The 18,301-nt window shown below is 43.8% G+C and overlaps 2 protein-coding genes across 2 annotated transcripts; one reads left to right on the forward strand and one right to left on the reverse strand.

Moving 5' to 3' along the window:
* ACOT13 (acyl-CoA thioesterase 13) lies at positions 1-3,265 on the reverse strand. The gene is made up of 3 exons (XM_036272997.1): positions 3,034-3,265; positions 1,765-1,949; positions 1-240 (listed from the first exon to the last, which is right to left on the reverse strand). Exons 1-3 carry the CDS (start codon positions 3,109-3,111, stop codon positions 84-86), a joined length of 420 nt encoding a protein of 139 aa, XP_036128890.1. The 5' UTR covers positions 3,112-3,265; the 3' UTR covers positions 1-83.
* Positions 3,266-3,360: 95 nt separating this feature from the next.
* Positions 3,361-16,848, forward strand: TDP2 (tyrosyl-DNA phosphodiesterase 2). Its single transcript, XM_036273693.1, has 7 exons — positions 3,361-3,637; positions 3,716-3,795; positions 6,678-6,851; positions 7,699-7,790; positions 9,946-10,064; positions 11,407-11,577; positions 16,402-16,848. The coding sequence occupies exons 1-7, from the start codon at positions 3,476-3,478 to the stop codon at positions 16,681-16,683; spliced, it is 1,080 nt and encodes a 359-aa protein (XP_036129586.1). The 5' UTR covers positions 3,361-3,475; the 3' UTR covers positions 16,684-16,848.
* Positions 16,849-18,301: the final 1,453 nt, after the last annotated feature.

Raw genomic sequence — 18,301 nt, forward strand, 5'->3', positions numbered from 1 at the left:
GTTTTGCTAATTTATTGGTAAGATTATGTTGTCACATTTACACTCGATCCCCTCCTCGGGTTAGTGGAGGTTACACGCTATCCTCAGTTCCCCAGGTGCTTTGTGTGTGTGCCCTGAGCCACCAGCTTCCCGGTGGCCTTGTTGGTCAGTTCCACGGAGGCAAAGGCCAGTGTCTTCCCTTGCTTCAGAATGTGTGCTGTTATTTCTACCACTTCACCTATTTTTGCAGGTGACGTGTACCTTGAAAGGAAGCAAGTTGACATACAGTTAACAGCAAGTAATTTTAAAAGGAAAAATAATGTGCATGGAAAAACAGCCTTCTCATGTTAAACTATTTCTAGGAGTAAATAAGTAACAATGTCAGTGAGCTTCCTGTCCTTTCACACTTGAATGGCTAGTTTCTTTCCCATAAATAGAGGAAGGGGTTTTTGCCCCTACCCCCCTTTTCTCATTGTCTCCCACTTCAAATTTTCTTGGAGCTGGTGGACAGTTTCCTCTAGATTTCATTTAATCTTTGGAACTTCCTAGGTGAAGTATATCCTGTCATATCAATGTTTAGAATTTACTCAATTCTAAAAGGACTATAAGGAATTAATATGAGGTCCTTAGGACCCTGGTGATATATATATATTTTAAGAGACACTTTTACCCACCTGTACTCAAAAGGTGGTATTCATTTACTTTTGAAATATCCATAGTACATCTTTGAGACTATGTCCTTTTTTCTGTTCAAGGGAATCACTTTTTGAAGCTCAAGGCCGATACTTTTAGCAACATATACTTTGAAAGGCCAAAACCGTTTGATTTACTAAAAAAAATTTTTATCCTCACCCGAGGACATTTTTCCATTTTTTGTTCAGATAGAGTAGGAGGGAGAGAGAGAAACATCGACGTGAAAGGGACACACCAAGTGGCTGCCACCCACACAACCCAGCCAGGGCCGGGGACAAACTGCAACCAGGGTACGTGCCCTTAGCGGGAACGGAACCCAGGTCTCTCTCGACTGCAGCCCTGTGATTTGCTTATTGCACACACAAGTTATTTCCACAGTAAAGAGGGACTGAATGTTTCTTATGTTAGCCTGATAAGACTTAAGATGGTTTAAAATCCTAATTGCATTTTCATCGCCCTCGTGTCTGGTAACACTGGCTTTCCCACACCCTTGCCAGTCCCCTGGAAAAAAATCGTTTCTCTGTTGATCATGCAGCCAAAGCAACTGTCGGGAAGCTCAACCCTTGGGCCCTGCACTTTCATTGGATAGAACTGGGCAATGGTGCTCCTTAGCGCTGGAGCTGAATGCTGTACACTTGGGACATGTGTTCCCTACAGGCATTCTCACCAGTGAGTGGGCAGCCTGCTCTTGGGGTGCTGCTCCCCATCATGTTGTTTAACCTGTACAGCATGTATGTACACCTCAGGGAGACAGACACCCCATCTGTGGTCACCTTGTCACAAGGAGAAGACAATGTCTACGTGGAGGTTTCTCCATCTTTTCTTAGAATTTAATTCAGCCCAGACACATCCTGAACACTCATCAGGACTATGAAATGTTTATAAGCCATGACTCTATGGTGGTGATTTTCCCACCAGCATCCATTTCAGAGGCAGAATGTTTGCATTTTTGAATGTTTAGATCACTCCCCTTACTGCTGGTACACACTGTATGTGCCTGCAAGTTGGTTCCTCTACTGTGCTCTAGACTAGGGAATGCTGCAGGGCAGATCTCGAGTGGCACTCAGACTTGGGTGCCGTGTGGCTACCTACATTATGTTCATGTCCACACTGACTCCCGGCAGGGCTCTCTCCGTGCAGAGCAGTGCCATCGTCGATATGCTGTCCACCAGGGTGGCCGTCAGCCCCCCGTGGAGTGTGCCGAACTTATTGGTGTGCTCCTCCTCCACTCTCAGCTCACAGGTTACCTTTCCAGGAGATGCAGAGACCAGAGTCACCTGAATAGAAAGAAAGGATGATGAGTCCTGTGGGTATTAGAGAAGCTGGCACAGCCCATCAGAAACTCACTGGACTAACCTGAGTCACTCCCAAAAAGGTGACTCAGAATATCAATGTTCCTGATCTGTGACAGAAGTTAACCCTTATGGAAACTTATTTATTTTTTTATCCTCACCAGAGGACATTTTTCCATTTTTTGTTCAGATAGAGTGGGAGGGAAAGGAAGGAAGAGAGAGAGAGAAACATCGATATGAAAGGGACACATCGAGGGGCTGCCACCCACACAACCCAACCAAGGCCGGGGACAAACTGCAACCGAGGTACGTGCCCTTAGCGGAAACCGAACCCGGGTCTCTCCGGACCGCAGGCCGACACCCTAACCGCTGAGCCAAACCGGCCTGGTTGGGCTGGAAACTGTTATTAAAGAAAAAGGAACATTTAGGGGAAAACAATAGTAGTCTTTGTTAATCTCCACTCCTGTTGTAGAAATCAAACGTTCCATTAGAGCTTTTTTATGTACAACAACCTGGCTTCTCTTACTGTCTCCTTGCAAATTTTGCACCAAGAAAGCCAGCTTGGTCCCTGTGGTCTGTTTGCTCATTATAGGTTTAATTTGGATGTTTCCTAGTTTTTGCACAGAATAATTTTTAAAATTACTTCGTAATGAATGGCTTAAAACAATTTTTAACACCGAAAGAAATTAAGTAATTTAGTGAGTTATTAGAATTAATAAGGTTATGCCATAAATTCATTTAGGTGCGCCCCTCCCCCTCGCAGCTGGGTTCGCTGCCTTGCTTTCATCGCTGGGCAGTAAACCCTGCGGAATGCTGCTGCTTCCTCGGGCACTGCAGGCCGTCTGGAAGGGTTGCACTGCAGTCCTTTCCGGCTCTAGGACCGAACAGTGCTGTCCCCACGAGTGACAACCGTACTTAGTTATGTACGACTAGGTGAACTCGTCTATGCCCTTGACATGACACGCGGCGGCGCTCCGTTCAGTAACCACTAAGCGGAACTACAGGCGCAGCGACACAATCTAGAGAGAAGCGCAGTGCCTGCATCACAGGCCGCGGCTGAGCCTTATACCTTTTCCAAAACTCTATCAAAACCCGGGACACCGATGATGGCCTTCATCACCTCCCGCAGATTCTGGGTCAGGCTCATCGTGGGCCGTCCGCCGGCTTCCCTGCCCCGCGCAACAGCCAGGAAGCCCAAGAGGTGACAAAAGCACAAGAACGCGGAGGACGCAGATCGCCCGCCGTCCGTCCGCGACGCGCGTACCACCGCCACGGCCCACCTCCCGCGCTCGCGCACTGACCTCTGGGCCCGGCTGTAACCGTGCGCACGCGCGCTGTTTTATACATTCCCTCCCCCGCCGCCGCCTCTGCCCTCCGACTCATCCACTGCGCAACCGCGCCTATCGTCCTCCGAGGGCCGACAGCGTTTCCGCACCGGACAGTTGATGCGGGAGCACGGGGTCGACGGGCGCCTGCGCAGAGGGGCTCGGCGGCGGTGAAGGGCAGTGGCGATGGACCCTACGCTGAGCAGAGAGACCGGGCCGGAGGCGGGGCTCGACGACGGGGACCCCGCGGCAAAGCAGCTGCTGCTGTGTGCGGAGTTCAGCGCCGTCGCCAGCTGCGAGGATGCGGTGGCGCGGCGCTACTTGGCCGAGAACGCCTGGGAGATGGAAGTAGGCTCGCCGGGTCCCGTGGGTGTTGGGGCGCGGGCCCGCGCGCACGAGCCCACCCTCGTGTCCCTTTTCTTTCAGAGGGCGCTGAACGCCTACTTCGAGCCGCAGGCGGAGGAGGGCGCCGTCCCGCGCCGCCCCGAGACCCCGCCCGCGTCCTGGTGAGTGGGCGGCGGAGCTTGGGTGGCGCCCCGTGGAGGGTGGCGCGCCGGCAGCCAGGGTCACGCTTCTCCCCAGGGCCACCTTGTCCAGGCCGGCGTGGCTGGGAGTCCGGGGAGGACCGTCTGAAATGTCTTCTTCACTGGAAGCAGAGGGGACGTGCAAGCGAGAGGTTCCAAACCAATGAGTGAGACAAAACCGCTGTGGAAACAGGGTCCGCGGGCTGCTCGCCTGCGTCCTGTAATGATTGTTGACTTGCTCTCCGCGAGCAGCCCGCCGGAAGAGTGGTTTCTGTAAAATGCACACTCGCCCCTGTTCCTCCAGTGACAGCGAGGCTTCCTCTATATATAGTAAAACAAGAATCCTTATTGATATGAATACGTTTGTCCTTATAGTAGAATTCCAACGATTAAATGTAGAAGGCAGGATAGGATTAGGGAAAGCGCCCCACGTGGGAACCACCAAAGTAATAATTATTTCAGACAGGAGTCACCAGTGGATACCAAAACTAATAGGTGAAAGTGGATGAGAAACAAGATGTTTGCATAGCCTCGAGGTGCCTACCCACAATATGCAGGGGGTGAATGGGAACTGGGTGGTGGAGGAATCTGGTAGACAACGCCCCAACCAAGTGATCAGAGTTAACATGACGAGTCCTGAGGACAGAGTGGGTAATGGGTGCCTTTTGGGACGAAGCAACGAGGAAAACACTATCACTTTTGTGTCATTCCTGCCCCCCAAAAAAGCATAATTTGAATCTAATTTTATGAAAACATCACACAGACCCAAATGAAGGACATTATACAAATGGGCCGTGTGCTTCAAAAACACCAAGGTCAGGAGAGACAAAGACTGGAGAACTGTTCTGGATTGAAGGAGATGGAGAGAGTCGTGCCAGATCCTGGGTTAGGACGTTAGTGGCACAATTGGTGGAATTTGAATAGGTCTTTACATTTTAATACTGTGTGAATGATAATTTTCTGATTTTCCATACTTGTACTAGGGTATATATGTAAGCATGTCCTTGTTTTTAGGAAATGTATATGAAAATATTCATGCAAATGTTTCAGGATATAAAGAAAAAACAAGTAAACATTACGTATGCAAAATGTTAACATTTATCTGGGTGAATGATGAGTAGAATTCTTTTTACTGCTTTTGCAGTTCTGAAAGCCTGAAATTATTTCAACATAAGAAAATAATAAGTTAACTAGATTTATTATGGTCATTTTGCAATGTATACAAATATCAATCACTGTGTTGTGCACCTAAAATTAATAAAAGGTGATATGTTAATTATACCTCAATTTTAAAGAAAGGAACTTATAATTTTGGCGTTACATTAATTTAAATTAGGACTTCAAAAACCTATTTCTTAAACTTATGTGCAGTTTCTATAAATGCTTAGCAGTCACATTTTAATGATGTTTTGTTCCTCCACTTAAATGTTTAGCCCTTGTGACCTAGCAAGGGCTCGCTGCCCGATGTGCACCAGCTTCTGAGAATAGAAGAAAGTTTTATTTTGAAGTCAGCTGGCAATCATACAGTAGTCTGGACTCAGATCTCTCTCCCCATCCAGGGTTCTGGGCTAGATTTAAGGGATTTCAGCCCCAGATCTTCCTGGGCAGTGGTCCCTGTGCTTCTGAAAGGGTTCTGGCGTTCAGGTTCCCGTCATGTCTGGTCCTTGAGTTCTGGGCATATTTATGACATTTCTTCTCTGTGTCTTGGGCTGCATGGCTTGCAGTTTTGTTCTGTTGTCTTGAGCTGGCTCTGCGGTTAGACCCAGGTGGAGCTAGTGGAAGGTGGGATCAGGTGGTGGGACTTTGGCTTCTCCAGCATGGCAGCCTCAGGGAGTGGGACTTCTTACATGGCAGCCCAGGGTTCCTGGAGAGTGATCTAGAAGAATGGAGTGAAAGCTGTAAGGCATCTTATGCCCAAGCCTCAGAAGTCCCAGAATATCTTTTTCACTGTGTTTTATTGGCCATGCAAGTCACAAAGGCCCAGATCCAAGAGGTGAGACACCTCTTCATCTCTCAGTGAGGTGAATAATAGGGCATTTGCAGCTGTTATTTACAAGCTACAATGTTATCTTTTTTCTTTTTTAAAAAAATATGTTTTTATTGCCCTGGCTGGTTGCTCAGTGATTAGAGCGTCGGCCTGCGGTCTGGAGAGACCCGGGTTTGGTTCCCACTAAGGGCACATACCTCGTTTGCAGTTTGTCACCGGCCCTGGTTGGGTCGTGTGGGTGGCAACCACTCGATGTGTCCCTTTCACGTTGATGTTTCTCTCTCTCTCCCTCCCTCCCACTCTATATGAACAAAATATTGAAAAAATGTCTTCAGGTGAGGATAAAAAAAATTAATAAAATATGTTTTTATTGATTTTATTAGAGAAAGAGTTAGAAACATCAACGTGAGAAACATCCATCGCCTCCTCCTGCACGCCCCCTACTGGGGATCAAGCCGGAAACCCTGGCACGTGCCCAGAACAGGAATCAAACTGGGACCTCCCAGTCCATAGGGTGATACTCAATCCACTGAGCCACACTGGCTGGGTGAGATTTTTTTTCAAATATGATTTAAAATGAATCCAAATAAATTTGGAAATCTCACATTACTTAGTGTGATTTGGGTCCTAGTTTATACAGTAATGTCATGGAAAGATATTGAGTTGACCAACTGCAAATGAGCAAACATTTGGGTAACACAGTAAGAGTCTATTTCCCTCAGTCACATGACTTGCTCGTCTACTGGCAGATACTTTGGGGTGTTTTTAAATGTAATTAACTGTGAAATGAAGGCTACAAATATTTATGAAGTACTTTTAAGATTAAGTAGTTTATACAGATTATTTGCAAAGTTGTGTTTCATTCTGATCTTGCCAGTGTTGACTTAACCAATGAGGAAACAACGGATCTCATTAGTTCTAAAAGGGGCACACCTGGAAATCTTCAGCAAGAAGATGGCAGCATGTTCTCTTTCATTACCTGGAATATCGATGGATTGGATATAAATAACCTGCAAGAGAGGGCTCGAGGGGTGTGTTCCTCTCTAGCTCAGTGAGTATTATTTCTGTTTAAGGGGTAGCGTGGTAATGTGGCATACCTGTGTGCAAAGAGGGAAGCAGCTGAAGGTCTGGGACCCAGCTCTCAGAGCTGTGGGAGAGGTGGGGCAGGAACACTGATTTTTGTTAGAAGCCTTTTATTGCTATTTTACTTATTGATCTTGGTATATAATTATTGCTATGAGAATTAAATTACCAAAAAGATCTGTGTCTGTCACACATTGGCTGTTCCTAGTGGATCACTTGTTAGCCACTCTGTCCTCTGGAGCTCACTTTTCTTCGTCATGGTAATTGTTTCAAGAGGATGGAAATAGGTGATCACACATCAAGTGGTCATCAGAGTGCAGGACTGTTTTACGCTCTCAGTGTTACTGGTTCCTACTGTCAGTGATTCTGATTCTAACTTTAAAGTATTGTCACATATATATATTTTTTATAGTATTTGTTAAATAGCACAGATCTCATTGTTATCAGAGGTCAGTATGAACATTGAATGTTAGGTGTCTGAGAGAGTAATCTTTTTTTTGTTTGTTTCTTTAAAACAATATGTTTTATTGATTTTTTTGGAGAGAGAGAAACATCGATGTGGGAGAGATACATTGATTGGCTGCCTCCTGTACGCCCCCTAATGGGGATCCAGCCTGAAATCTGGGCACATGCCCTGACTAGGAATCCAACCGGGACCTTTGGGTCCATGGGATGATGCTCCATCCACTGAGCCACACTGGCCAGGCGAGGGTAATAGTTACGTATTTCTTTTATGTTGTGGTATTTTCTTAATCTAGATAGCTGCAGATGAAATGCTATACTTGGTGTTCATCATAAGTTGATGTTTTTAATAGGTACAGCCCAGATGTGATATTTCTACAGGAAGTTATTCCCCCATATTATAGCTTCCTAAAGAAGAGAGCAAGCAGTTACGAGATTATTACAGGTAATACCTTTCCTGTTATTTAATTTGTCTTTTTCTTTGAAAAACAAGTTAATGAAAGAGGTAAATCAAAGCTAGCCTATTGGAACATAGACCAAAAGAAAAGCACAAACAAAATCAGTTTGAGTAAAACAAGCCAGACACAGGATACTGAAAGGACTATAGAACATTTTATACAGTTTAATGTTAATATATGTGAGAAAGTGGTTGAAATGGAGGCACTGAGGAGCTTGTTAGTGAATTTAAATCATTGAAACTTTTAAATGTGATAATTGCATTGTAGTCATGATTTTTTCAAAATTTTAATTTTTCAGTTACAGTTCACATACTGTTATATTGCTTTTGTGTGGTTATGCTTTTTCTAGAAGTCTTTATATTTTTCTAGCCTTTTACCCTAAATTAGTTTTTCTATTTCCCACCTGTTTTGTTTTTACTAAGTGCATTTAATGTACCACTTGGGCTTCATTTCATGAATTGGGGCTAAGTCTCATGTTTTCGTTGACTTTCTCTTTTACATAGGACATGATTGTAGTCTTGATGCACTGTCTAATCCAGAATAGTTGAGGTGAGGGTTCTCAGTCTCCATCTCTTTCCCTCTCTTTGTGGGATGAGTTTTCTACATTCTCTTGGGGATTCTTTTTGCCTCTCTTCTTTTTTGGATTTCTTGTTTTCTGAATCCCGTGCTCTCCCTCTTCTTGGTTTATGTCCTCATTTTATTGGAGCACATTCTGCGATCACTTTCTAAGACATAGGGCAATAGGGAGTGGAGTTTCTGAATCCCGGCATATTTGGGAATGCCTGTTTTCTGTACCCATAATTGGTTGATAGTTTGGCTGGACATAGATGTCTAGGTAGAAAGTCATTTTGCCTCAGAATTTTGAAGGTATTATTTCGGTGTTTTCCGGTTTCCATTATTGATGATCTTTTTTTAAATCCTCACCTGAGGATATTATTTTCCATTTATCTTCAGATAGAGTGAGAGGGAGGGAGAAAGGGAGGAAGAAAGAGAAACATCTTTCTCACATTGACTGGCTGCCTCCTGCACGACCCTAACCAGGGCCAGGACTGAACCACAATCCAGGTATGTGCCCTTGACTGGAATTGAATCCGCGACTCTTTGGTCCGTGGGCCGATGCTGTACTACTGAGCCAAACCAGCCAGGGCAGTTATTATTTTTTTAAATTTGTTTTTTCTTTCTTGATTTTTTTTTTTTAGAGAGAGGAAGGGAGAGGGAGCAAGAGATAGAAACATCGATTGGCCACCACCATTAATGATGATCATAAGTTTGAAGCCATACTAATTCCTGTCTTCCCCCTCCCCCTTAAGCTTTGAGGGTCTTTTCTCTAGACCGCAGGCCAATGCTCTAACCGCTGAGCCAAACCGTCCAGGGCGAGGGTCTTTTCAATCCTAGTGTTCTTTGGGTCTTTTTTTTTTTTATTTATTGTCCTAACACTTGGTAGGAACTTTCAGTCTGGAGGTTTGTGACCTTCGGTTCTGGAAAATTCTTCCCTCCTCTGTCTCCCTCTCCGGCCCACCTGCCGCCTCTGTAGCCTGCCTGATTTCCTCCCTGCCCTTCCCTTTCCCTTTCCTTTTTTTCTCCTTTCCTCTCTTTTCCCTTCCTCCCATATCTTCCTTTTCCTCTTTTTCCACTTTCTCTCTGTTTTGATAAACCAGGTACCACTTCTCCATCTACTTGGTTTTCTGAAAACTTGGAAGCCTTCATCGCTGCCCTCGGTTTCTGTTCTCTTTCTCGCAGGTCTGCACCTTTCTGCATCTCCCGTTCCTCCCCTGAGTTCTCCGTGCTCCAGAGTCAGGAGTAAGCGCATGCTGCCTTGCCTCAGTTTAGTCCCATCTGCTCCGTCTTCCAGAAGTGTCTCAACATTCTTTTCCTATTGGCACCACTAACTCTTTTTGGTACTTAAGTGGAGTCATGTTTATTTTTATATTTCTTCCCTACTTGCGTTACATTTTGGTTGGGGGCAGGTAAACACAGGGACTTGGTTGGCCATCTTCAACTCTTTTGAAATAATAATTTACTTTTAGGATTGAGATCCATTTAAGTATCTGTTTATTATAAAATCTTCAGTAGGGGAACCTGTGATAAACTGCATATACTCTTGTCCTCTCCACCTAAATTCTTTTCCACAAATATTTGAAGGGCATAATGAAGGATATTACACGGCCATAATGTTGAAGAAATCAAGAGTGAAATTCAAAAGCCAAGAGATTATTCCTTTTCCAAATACAAAAATGATGAGAAACCTTTTGTGTGTGCACGTGAGTAATTTTTAAAAATCAACTGCTTTTTAAAGAAAAATTTGCTTCTCCCTTATACATTCTTTTAATAGTCTTAAAGAATTTTGTAAATTAAGTTTTTATACAAATTTCAAACACAGACAAACTTGTAAAAGTAAAATCCTTGATGCCTTAGATGTTTTCCTAAGAATGTTTAAGAGTTTGTTGACATTCTACATTCACTTCCTAAAGCAGTGTTAAGAGTGAGTCAGGTAGCCCTTGCTCTCATAGAGTCTATAGGTTCGGAAGGGAGAGGTGTTAAATATATAGTAACTAAAGGAAAGAAAAGGCATAAACGCCAGGGGGGAGGCATAAGGATATGCCTTGGAAGTGTAGAGAAAGGAGAAATGACTTTTAGCCAGATAGTTTTTTAACTGAGGTGTCATCGACATAACATTCATACTAGTTTCAGGTACACAACATAGCGATTCAGTATTCATTTATATCGTTAAATGATTACCACAGTAAGTCCAGTTAACAGCTGTCATCACACACAGCTGCATTTTTATGTGTGTGTGATGGGATTAGCTAGATTGTTGAGTAAAAGTTTTATGAAGGAAGTTGTATTTGGTTCAGGCCCTGAAAAATAGGTAAGAGGTAGGCATTGAGACAACCCAGCTGGCAGAACCACCAAGAGCAAACTTCTGCAGGTTGCAGATGCCAAGATTTGCATAGATATCAGGCTCTCCGTGGGTACAAATGAGCATTGTATTCATTTGGGTGTGGAGGGTGCAGAAAGGGTAGTGTGACAAGAAGTTGGTCAAGTAGGTCGGATCCGGATTGTAGAAGATCATGACTGCTCAACAGAAAAGAGTTTGGACTCGAATCTGCAGGCAACTAGTTTCAATAATGAAAAATCCTACCTTGTTGGTATCATAATTGCAAATGGTAAATGATTCTCATTCATTCATTAATTGACCTTTTTGAGTACCTGCATGCCAGGCTCTTGATAATGTTGCAGTGAATAAAAGAGCTATCTTTGTTTTCAAATAATTATGATTTAATTCAGTCTGGGAACTTAAAAACAGTCTTTCCAGTATGCAGTAAAAATACAGAGGAGGGAGCCTGAGGACCTTGAGGAAGGGCTCACAGGGGAGGTGACGTGAGGTAGGTCTGGAAGTGTTAGTGGGTGCTTGCTAAGTAGTCTTTGGGAGCTGGGGTAGCACCTCAGCCTTCCTCGGCCTGCAAGGAGAAGCACAGTGCTAAGGAGGTGGTTTTGCTTTAGTCACTGCATAGCAATCAGTTGCAGAATCTGCTGATGCTGTTCTCAGCGCTCATCATCAGTGGATGTTTTTAACAGCTGCAATTATGTGTCCTGTTGCAGGCGAGTGTGTCGGGAAATGAACTTTGCCTCATGACTTCCCATTTGGAGAGCACCAGAGGGCATGCTGAGGAACGAATGAATCAGTTTAAAGTGGTTTTAAAGAAAATGCAAGAGGCGCCAGAGTCAGCCACCGTTATATTTGCGGGAGATACAAATTTAAGGGATCAAGAAGTGAGTGGCAACATCAGTTCAATATTTAAGGGCAGGTTCTTCCTGTGGGAACAAATTCAGGTTCCTTTGGATTCGTACACATGACCTTGTGGGTGCAGTCCAGCAGGTACTATGTAGCTGTGTTCTGTGTCCAGCACTGGGACCGCAGAGGCAGGGGCCTGTGACATAAGTGGGGGCACACATGCAGTGTGTGACACAGCACAGAACAAACAGTGCGGGCGAACAAGGGGCCTGGGGAAGGCAGTGATGAGAGAGTTTAGGAAAGGTCATATATTTGGGGGTCTAGTTGCAAGGTGAGGAGAAGAAAAAGACCAAGTCTGAAACAAATCTTTTTCCTTAGTTCACTTGAGACACATTAAGGTTTTTCCAGACCTTTAGAGGCTTAGAACTTATTAGATGGTAAACTTGCCTTATGGCCCTCACCCCCCCCCCCAGCTGAGTTCACATCAGACTGGTCGTGAATGGAGATTCTGCCCATGTTCACTACCACGAGCTCCAGGAGGGGAGGACGTGGGCTGGAGAGGACACACGTCAGGACACCCTGGAGTGGAACAGACTCCCGAGGACAGGAAGAGGGGCTCTGCCTCCTTGGCCACTGTGTCCTGCACAGGTTATTGTAGAACAAGCCTTTCTGTGGGCCTGTTAGCACATCTGCTTATGGCAGCTGTTTCTTGGTATCTGGGTGAGTGGCTGAATGACTTTTAAAATCCTGCTTTTCAACAAATGGTGTTTGAAAACTAGATATCCATATGCAAAAAACCAAAGTTGGATCCTTACTTTACATCCTATATAAAAGTTTACTCAAAATGGATCAAAGACCTACAGGTAAGAGCTAAAACTATGTAATTCTTAGAAAAAACAGGGGTAAACCTTCATGATACTGGATTTGGCAGAGACTTCTTGGATATCATACCAAAAGCACAGACAACAGAGGAAAAACAGATGAGGTGGATGTCATGAAAGTTAAAAGCTTCGTGCATCAGAGGGTATCAGTGGAGTGAAAGGACAGTGGAATGGGAAGAAATATTTGCCAATCATAGATCTGACAAGCAATTAATATTCAGAATATATAAAGAACTCTTATGCCCTGGCCAGCTTGGCTTAGGGGTTAGAGTGTCAGCCGGAGGACAGAAAAGTCAGGGTTGGATTCCAGTCAAGGGTTGCAGGTTTGATCTCTGGCCCTGGTCAGGGTCGTGCCAGAGGCAACCAATCAATGTGTCTCTCTCATGTTGATGTTTCTCTCTCTGCCCCCTCCCCCGCTCTCCTACCCTTCCCTCCTTTCTCCCTCTCTGCCTCCTTCCCTTCCACTCTCTCTTAAAAAACAAATATCCTCCTTGCCCTGGCCAGTTTGGCTTAGCAGTTAGAGCATCAGCCCACGGACCAGAAGTCCCAGGTTTGGTTCCCGCTAAGGGCACGTACCTCAGTTACTGTTCATCCCCAGCCCTGGTTGGGGTCTTGCAGGTGGCACCCAGTCAGAGTGTCTCTCTCACATCAGTGTTTCTTTCTTTTTCTCTTCCTCCCTTTCTCCCTCCTGCTCTATCTGATAAAAAAAAAAAATCCTTGGGTGAGGACTTTTACAAAAAAGAACTCTTACAATGAAGGCCAACAGTGAAAAGCAACCTGATTGTTTCTGTCCATCGCCTTCGCGTCTGGCTTTGCTACTGCACTCTGTGCCTCATAGCCTCGGAAACCGAGGACATGAAGGGCTTTTTAAAAATATTTTTATTATTTTTTACTTTTTTATCTTTATTGTTAAATGTATTACAGATGTTCCTCATTTTCCCCCATTGACCCCCTCCTCCCAACTCCCGCACCCCTCCTGCCTTTTCCCACACTCTTGTCTGTGTCCATTGATTATGCATATAAGTTCTTTGGTTTATTTCTTCCCACCCTCCAACCCCTTTCCCTTTGAGGTTTGTCAGTCTAGCAATGAATTTGTACTTCTTAATCTCTTCACCTTTTTCACCCATTCCCCCAACCCTCCTCCCATCTGGCAACCAACAAAATGCTCTCTGTATCTATGAGAATGTTTCTGTTCTGCCTGTTCATTTTGTTTGTAGATTCAATCATCGATAGATATATATTCATTGCCATTTTGTTTGTTCATATATTTTATCTTTTTCTTTGAAAAGACCCTTCATTATTTCATATAATAACGGTTTGGTGGTGATGAGCTCCTTAACTTTTTCTTGTCTGGGAAACTCTTTATATGGCCATCAATTCTAAATGACAGCTTTGCAGGATAGAGTAATCTTGGTTGTAGGTTCTTGCTTTTCATCACTCTGAATATTTCTTGCCACTCCCTTCTGGCCTGCAAAGTTTCTTTTGAGAAATCAGCTGACAGCCTAATGGGCACTCCCTTGTAGATAACCAACTGCTTTTCTCTTACTGCTTTTAAGATTCTCTCTTTGTCTTGAACCTTTTGCATTTTGATGATGATGTGTCTTGGTGTGGGCCTCTTGGGGTTCATCTTGTTTGGGACTCTCTGTGCTTCCTGGACTTGTATGTCTGTTTCCTTCACTAAGTTAGGGAAGTTTTCTGCCATTATTGTTTCAAACAGGTTTTCGATTTCTTGTTCTCTCTCTTCTCCTTCTGGCACCCCCAAGATGCGAATGTTGGCACGCTTGAAGTTGTCCCAGAGGCTCCTTACACTATCCTCATTTTTTGGATTCTTTTTTCTTTTTGTTGTTCTGATTGGGCGTTTTTTGCTTCCTAATATTCCAAATCGATGGTTTGCTTCTTGGCTTTACCTACTCTACCATTGAATCTCTGTAAATTATTCTTTATTTCAGTTAATACCTCCTTTATTTCTGACTGTGCATCCTTCATTTCTGACTGGTCCTTTTTTATGCTCTTGAGGCCCTCACTAAGTTCGCTGAGGTTCTCACTAAGTTCATTGATTATCCTTATAAGTAGTATTTTGAACTCAGCTTCTGTTAGGTTGCTTATCTCTATTTCACTTAGTTCTTTTCTTGGGGTTTTGTTCTGTTCTTTCATTTGGGACATATTTCTTTGTCTCCTCATTTTGGCTGCCTCCCTGTGTTTGTTTCTGTGTGTTACTTAATGAGAGGTATGGGGGTTATCTGAGACCAGATGCTGTTTGTTTGAAAGAATTTAGGAAAACCTGAAGCAGGATCAAGACAGGCCAATTCTACAGTTAAGCAACTGGCAACAGCTTGGGTGGGCCTGAAAGTTGGGTGGGGCGGGGCCTCAGGGAATCACCAGGGCGGGGCTACCAGTGTGAGCCAGGTTGCTGGAGTCCCAGTTATGGTGGCTGTCTGCCGCCTCAGGGAAGGGCTCACCAAAGGAACCAAGGCCTCTGACAGCACGTCTGTCCTGGAGAAAGCCCCCTCTACAACCCTCACTCCAGTGCCAAACAGCTCAGTTCTTCCCTGTAGGTCTCTGGTGCCCCTCAAGCTGCCTCCCCTCCAAGCTTAGAGGGAGTGAGTCTGTTAAGTCCGTGCGCGGGCCCTTTAAGGAGCTGCCTGGGGCTCCAGCCACCTCAGCCTCCCTGAGCCTCAGTTCCCACTGGTTTTTCCAGCCAGAAGTGATGGGGATTCTCTTCCTGGCACTGGAACCCTGAGCTGGGTGCCTGGTGTGGGACGGGGTGTCCCCCTGATTTTTATCCACCACACATGGGTGTGGGAACAGCCTGTCCACCTCCACCCCTCCTACCAATCTTGATGCGGCTGCTCCTTTAATTCCGTAGTTGTAGGACTTCCATTCAGCTTGATTTCAGGCGGTTTTGAATGATGTTGGTTCTGTAGTTTAGTTGTAACTTTGATGGGTTGTGGGAGGACGTGATACTGCGTTTACCTACCCGCCATCCTGACTGGAAGTCCATGAGGGGCTTCTTGCTCACAGCAAGGCAGAGGGTGCCAGATCTGTTACATCAAGGAAAATAGGCATAATATGAAGTTTAAAGCCTGATGCAGCCGATACCTTGGTCATCACAAAGAGGCTGAGAAACTGAAACAGTCTCTGCCCCAGGCTTGGTGGTGAAGGAGCTGAAATGAATCAGACAAGCTGATCTGTATTAAAATGTTTGATTCTGGTCAAGGACAGGTACCTCAGTTGCGGTTCATCCCCAGTCGATGTGTCTCTCTCACATTGATAGATCTCTCTCTTCTCTCTAACCCACTCTATCTGAAGATAAAATGGAAAACAGTAGCCTCGGGTGAGGATTAAATAAATAAATAAATAAAATAAAAATTCTTCAAAAAACCCACAGCAACCTGTTGAAAATAATGAGCAAAAATATTCTGGAGGTGGTTTGTGGTGATGGCTGCACAATTATGTGGGTGTACTTACGCCATTGTACATGTTAAAATGGTCCTTTTTATGTATATTTTACCTTAATTAAAACATTCCTGGAATGTGAATGGAAGAAGGAAGAATTAATACTAAAAATGTCAAGTGAACTGAAGGCAATGACGTTATTGGATCATATAAATGGCATCTTCTAAATTTATAGACAAAAGTAGAGGGATAGTTTTGCCTTTTTTCACTAGTGTTCATTTTTAAAAACGAATAGCAATAACTGAAGGTGTGGGTTTCTCGACTTCTGAATTTTATCTGACACCTGCAGTTAGGAAGAGAAGGGGGCAAATCCCAGACTTCTCTGCTATCTTCATATTCTTGTATTACCTACTCATACATCACGCAGCAAAATACACTTTATAATGTGGTTACTTGTAACATCTGGTTTTGCATTTGTGTGTTAGTAACTTGTGACATTTTTATTTGAAATGTACTTAGACATAATAGTGAAGACACCTTTTTAATTTAGGGGGAAAACCTCAATCTTACAGTTTTCTTTTTCAGGTGACCAAATGTGGTGGTTTACCCTGCAACATTTCAGATGTCTGGGAGTTTTTGGGCAAACCTAAGCATTGCCAGTATACTTGGGATACACAGATGAACTCTAACCTTGGAATACGTGCTACCTGTAAGCATCGTTTTGATCGAATATTTTTCAGAGCAGCAGCACAAGGTGGCCATATCATTCCCCAAAGTTTGGATCTCCTTGGGTTGGAAAAACTGGACTGTGGTAGATTTCCTAGTGATCACTGGGGTCTTCTGTGCACTTTAGATGTAATATTGTGAGATGCTTTTCAAATACAAATCTTAGATGTTCTGAGTAACTTTGTGCTAGAGATTTGCAAATATAATTTCTACCTATCTGGAAAGTCAGGTTTAATATGGAAGAATTAATATACTGGACCATTAGAAGAGAAGAAAATACTGTGATTTTATTTTGTGAATTGTGTACTTGGATTTCAGAATAAAATATTAATGCTTTTTTTTTTTTTTAATTATATTTTTACTGATTTTTAGAGGAAGGGAGAGATGGAAACATTGATTGGCTGCCTCCTGCACCCCCCCTACTAGAGATCGAGCCTGCAACCCAGGCATGTTCCCTGACGGGGAAGCGAACCAACAACCTCTTGGTGCATGGGATCAACGCTCAACCACTGAGTCACATTGGCCAGACTATTAATGTTTATTTCAGAGCATGAGGCCTCCTGATGAAAGGGCATGAAGGCTGTTAGCTGTGGGCCTGCTCTGAGCTGCCAGCTGATTGCACTCTCTGGGCCAGCCTTTGTCATCGATTTGTTTTTAGAAATCAGAAACCAAGATAATTAATGTTTTATTTTTTTATTTTTCAAAGTGGTTTTACCATTTCTATTATTTTTGTTGTTGAAAGTATTACAGATAGACATATCCCCCTTTCTCTCCAGTGATCCCCTCCTTTCCACTCCCACCCCCCTTCTGCTTTCTTCAAACTAATGTCTGTGTTTTTTACCATTCACTTTCATCAGCAATATATGAGAATTCCAGATGCTCAGTAGTTAATGTTTTAAATAAGTCTTCAAGAGAAAAACCTGGGAGTTTGCTAGTCCTTGGCACTGGATCTTTGGCACACTTCAGATTCAGGTGATCAAGAAAAAGCCAGGTCGTCTGCATCTGAGTAGGTGACTGCGCCCTGTTTTCAGACCATTTTTGTTGACCAATTGTGCACTGTTGGTGAGCTGTGCGTGAAATTCCTTAGCTTTTAAAATCCATGTTTATAGCAGCATGGAGAGCCAAGTTGGACTTGATGGGGCTGAAAATTCACAGCAGCTCTGGACAGTGCCCAAAGCAGAACGAATGTGTGAAGAGACAGTCTTTAGTTTTGCGGCTCTAAATGTAATTACTTCTCAAAGGTGAGGAGCTCTTTCAAATGTGCTTTAAGGAAACATCTTTTTTTCCCTATAAGAGAAAGATACTTTAAATAAAGAATTTTACTTGTTTATAGTTTGTTCTAGTGTGTTTTTGTGCCCGGATGGGATTGAAGGTTGACCTCTCTGTGGCCCCATCACTGCCTTCCCTTTGTGGGAGAGAGCAGCCTTCCACGTGGCCTCGCCCTGCTAAGAACTGCCAAGAGTGTGTTGACTATCGGTTTGAAAAAGCAAAGTGGGAATAACTAGGTTGGGAAGTAACAGACCATTATTTTCAGCAGGGGTACAAAAATTAAGAATTAGAACAAAAAAATGTTAAAAATTATATGTTAATCATAATTTTAGACATCAAAGATACGATAAGAATGTTAATATTTTAGCATACAATATGGAGGCAATAGTTCATTTTTGTGAAAAGTTATTTGGGCATAAATTGCTTATTCCCTTGAAAGAATAAGAAGAATCCCACCTCACATCGCATTACAGAAAAAAATACGTGAGTG

Source organism: Molossus molossus, unplaced genomic scaffold (genome assembly GCF_014108415.1).
Source record: "Molossus molossus isolate mMolMol1 unplaced genomic scaffold, mMolMol1.p scaffold_m16_p_20, whole genome shotgun sequence".
Lineage (NCBI taxonomy): Eukaryota > Metazoa > Chordata > Mammalia > Chiroptera > Molossidae > Molossus > Molossus molossus.

Bases quoted from the DNA above. Each gene is read 5' to 3' on its own strand.
- ACOT13 (XM_036272997.1), bottom strand. From the start codon at position 3,111: ATGAGCCTGACCCAGAATCTGCGGGAGGTGATGAAGGCCATCATCGGT. The intron at 1,950-3,033 runs GTATAAGGCTCA...CTTTCTATTCAG, and splicing joins TTGATAGAGTTTTGGAAAAG to GTGACTCTGGTCTCTGCATC. The intron at 241-1,764 runs GTAGGTAGCCAC...CTTCCTTTCAAG, and splicing joins AGTGTGGACATGAACATAAT to GTACACGTCACCTGCAAAAA.
- TDP2 (XM_036273693.1), top strand. From the start codon at position 3,476: ATGGACCCTACGCTGAGCAGAGAGACCGGGCCGGAGGCGGGGCTCGAC. The intron at 3,796-6,677 runs GTGAGTGGGCGG...TGATCTTGCCAG, and splicing joins GAGACCCCGCCCGCGTCCTG to TGTTGACTTAACCAATGAGG. The intron at 10,065-11,406 runs GTGAGTAATTTT...GTCCTGTTGCAG, and splicing joins GAAACCTTTTGTGTGTGCAC to GCGAGTGTGTCGGGAAATGA.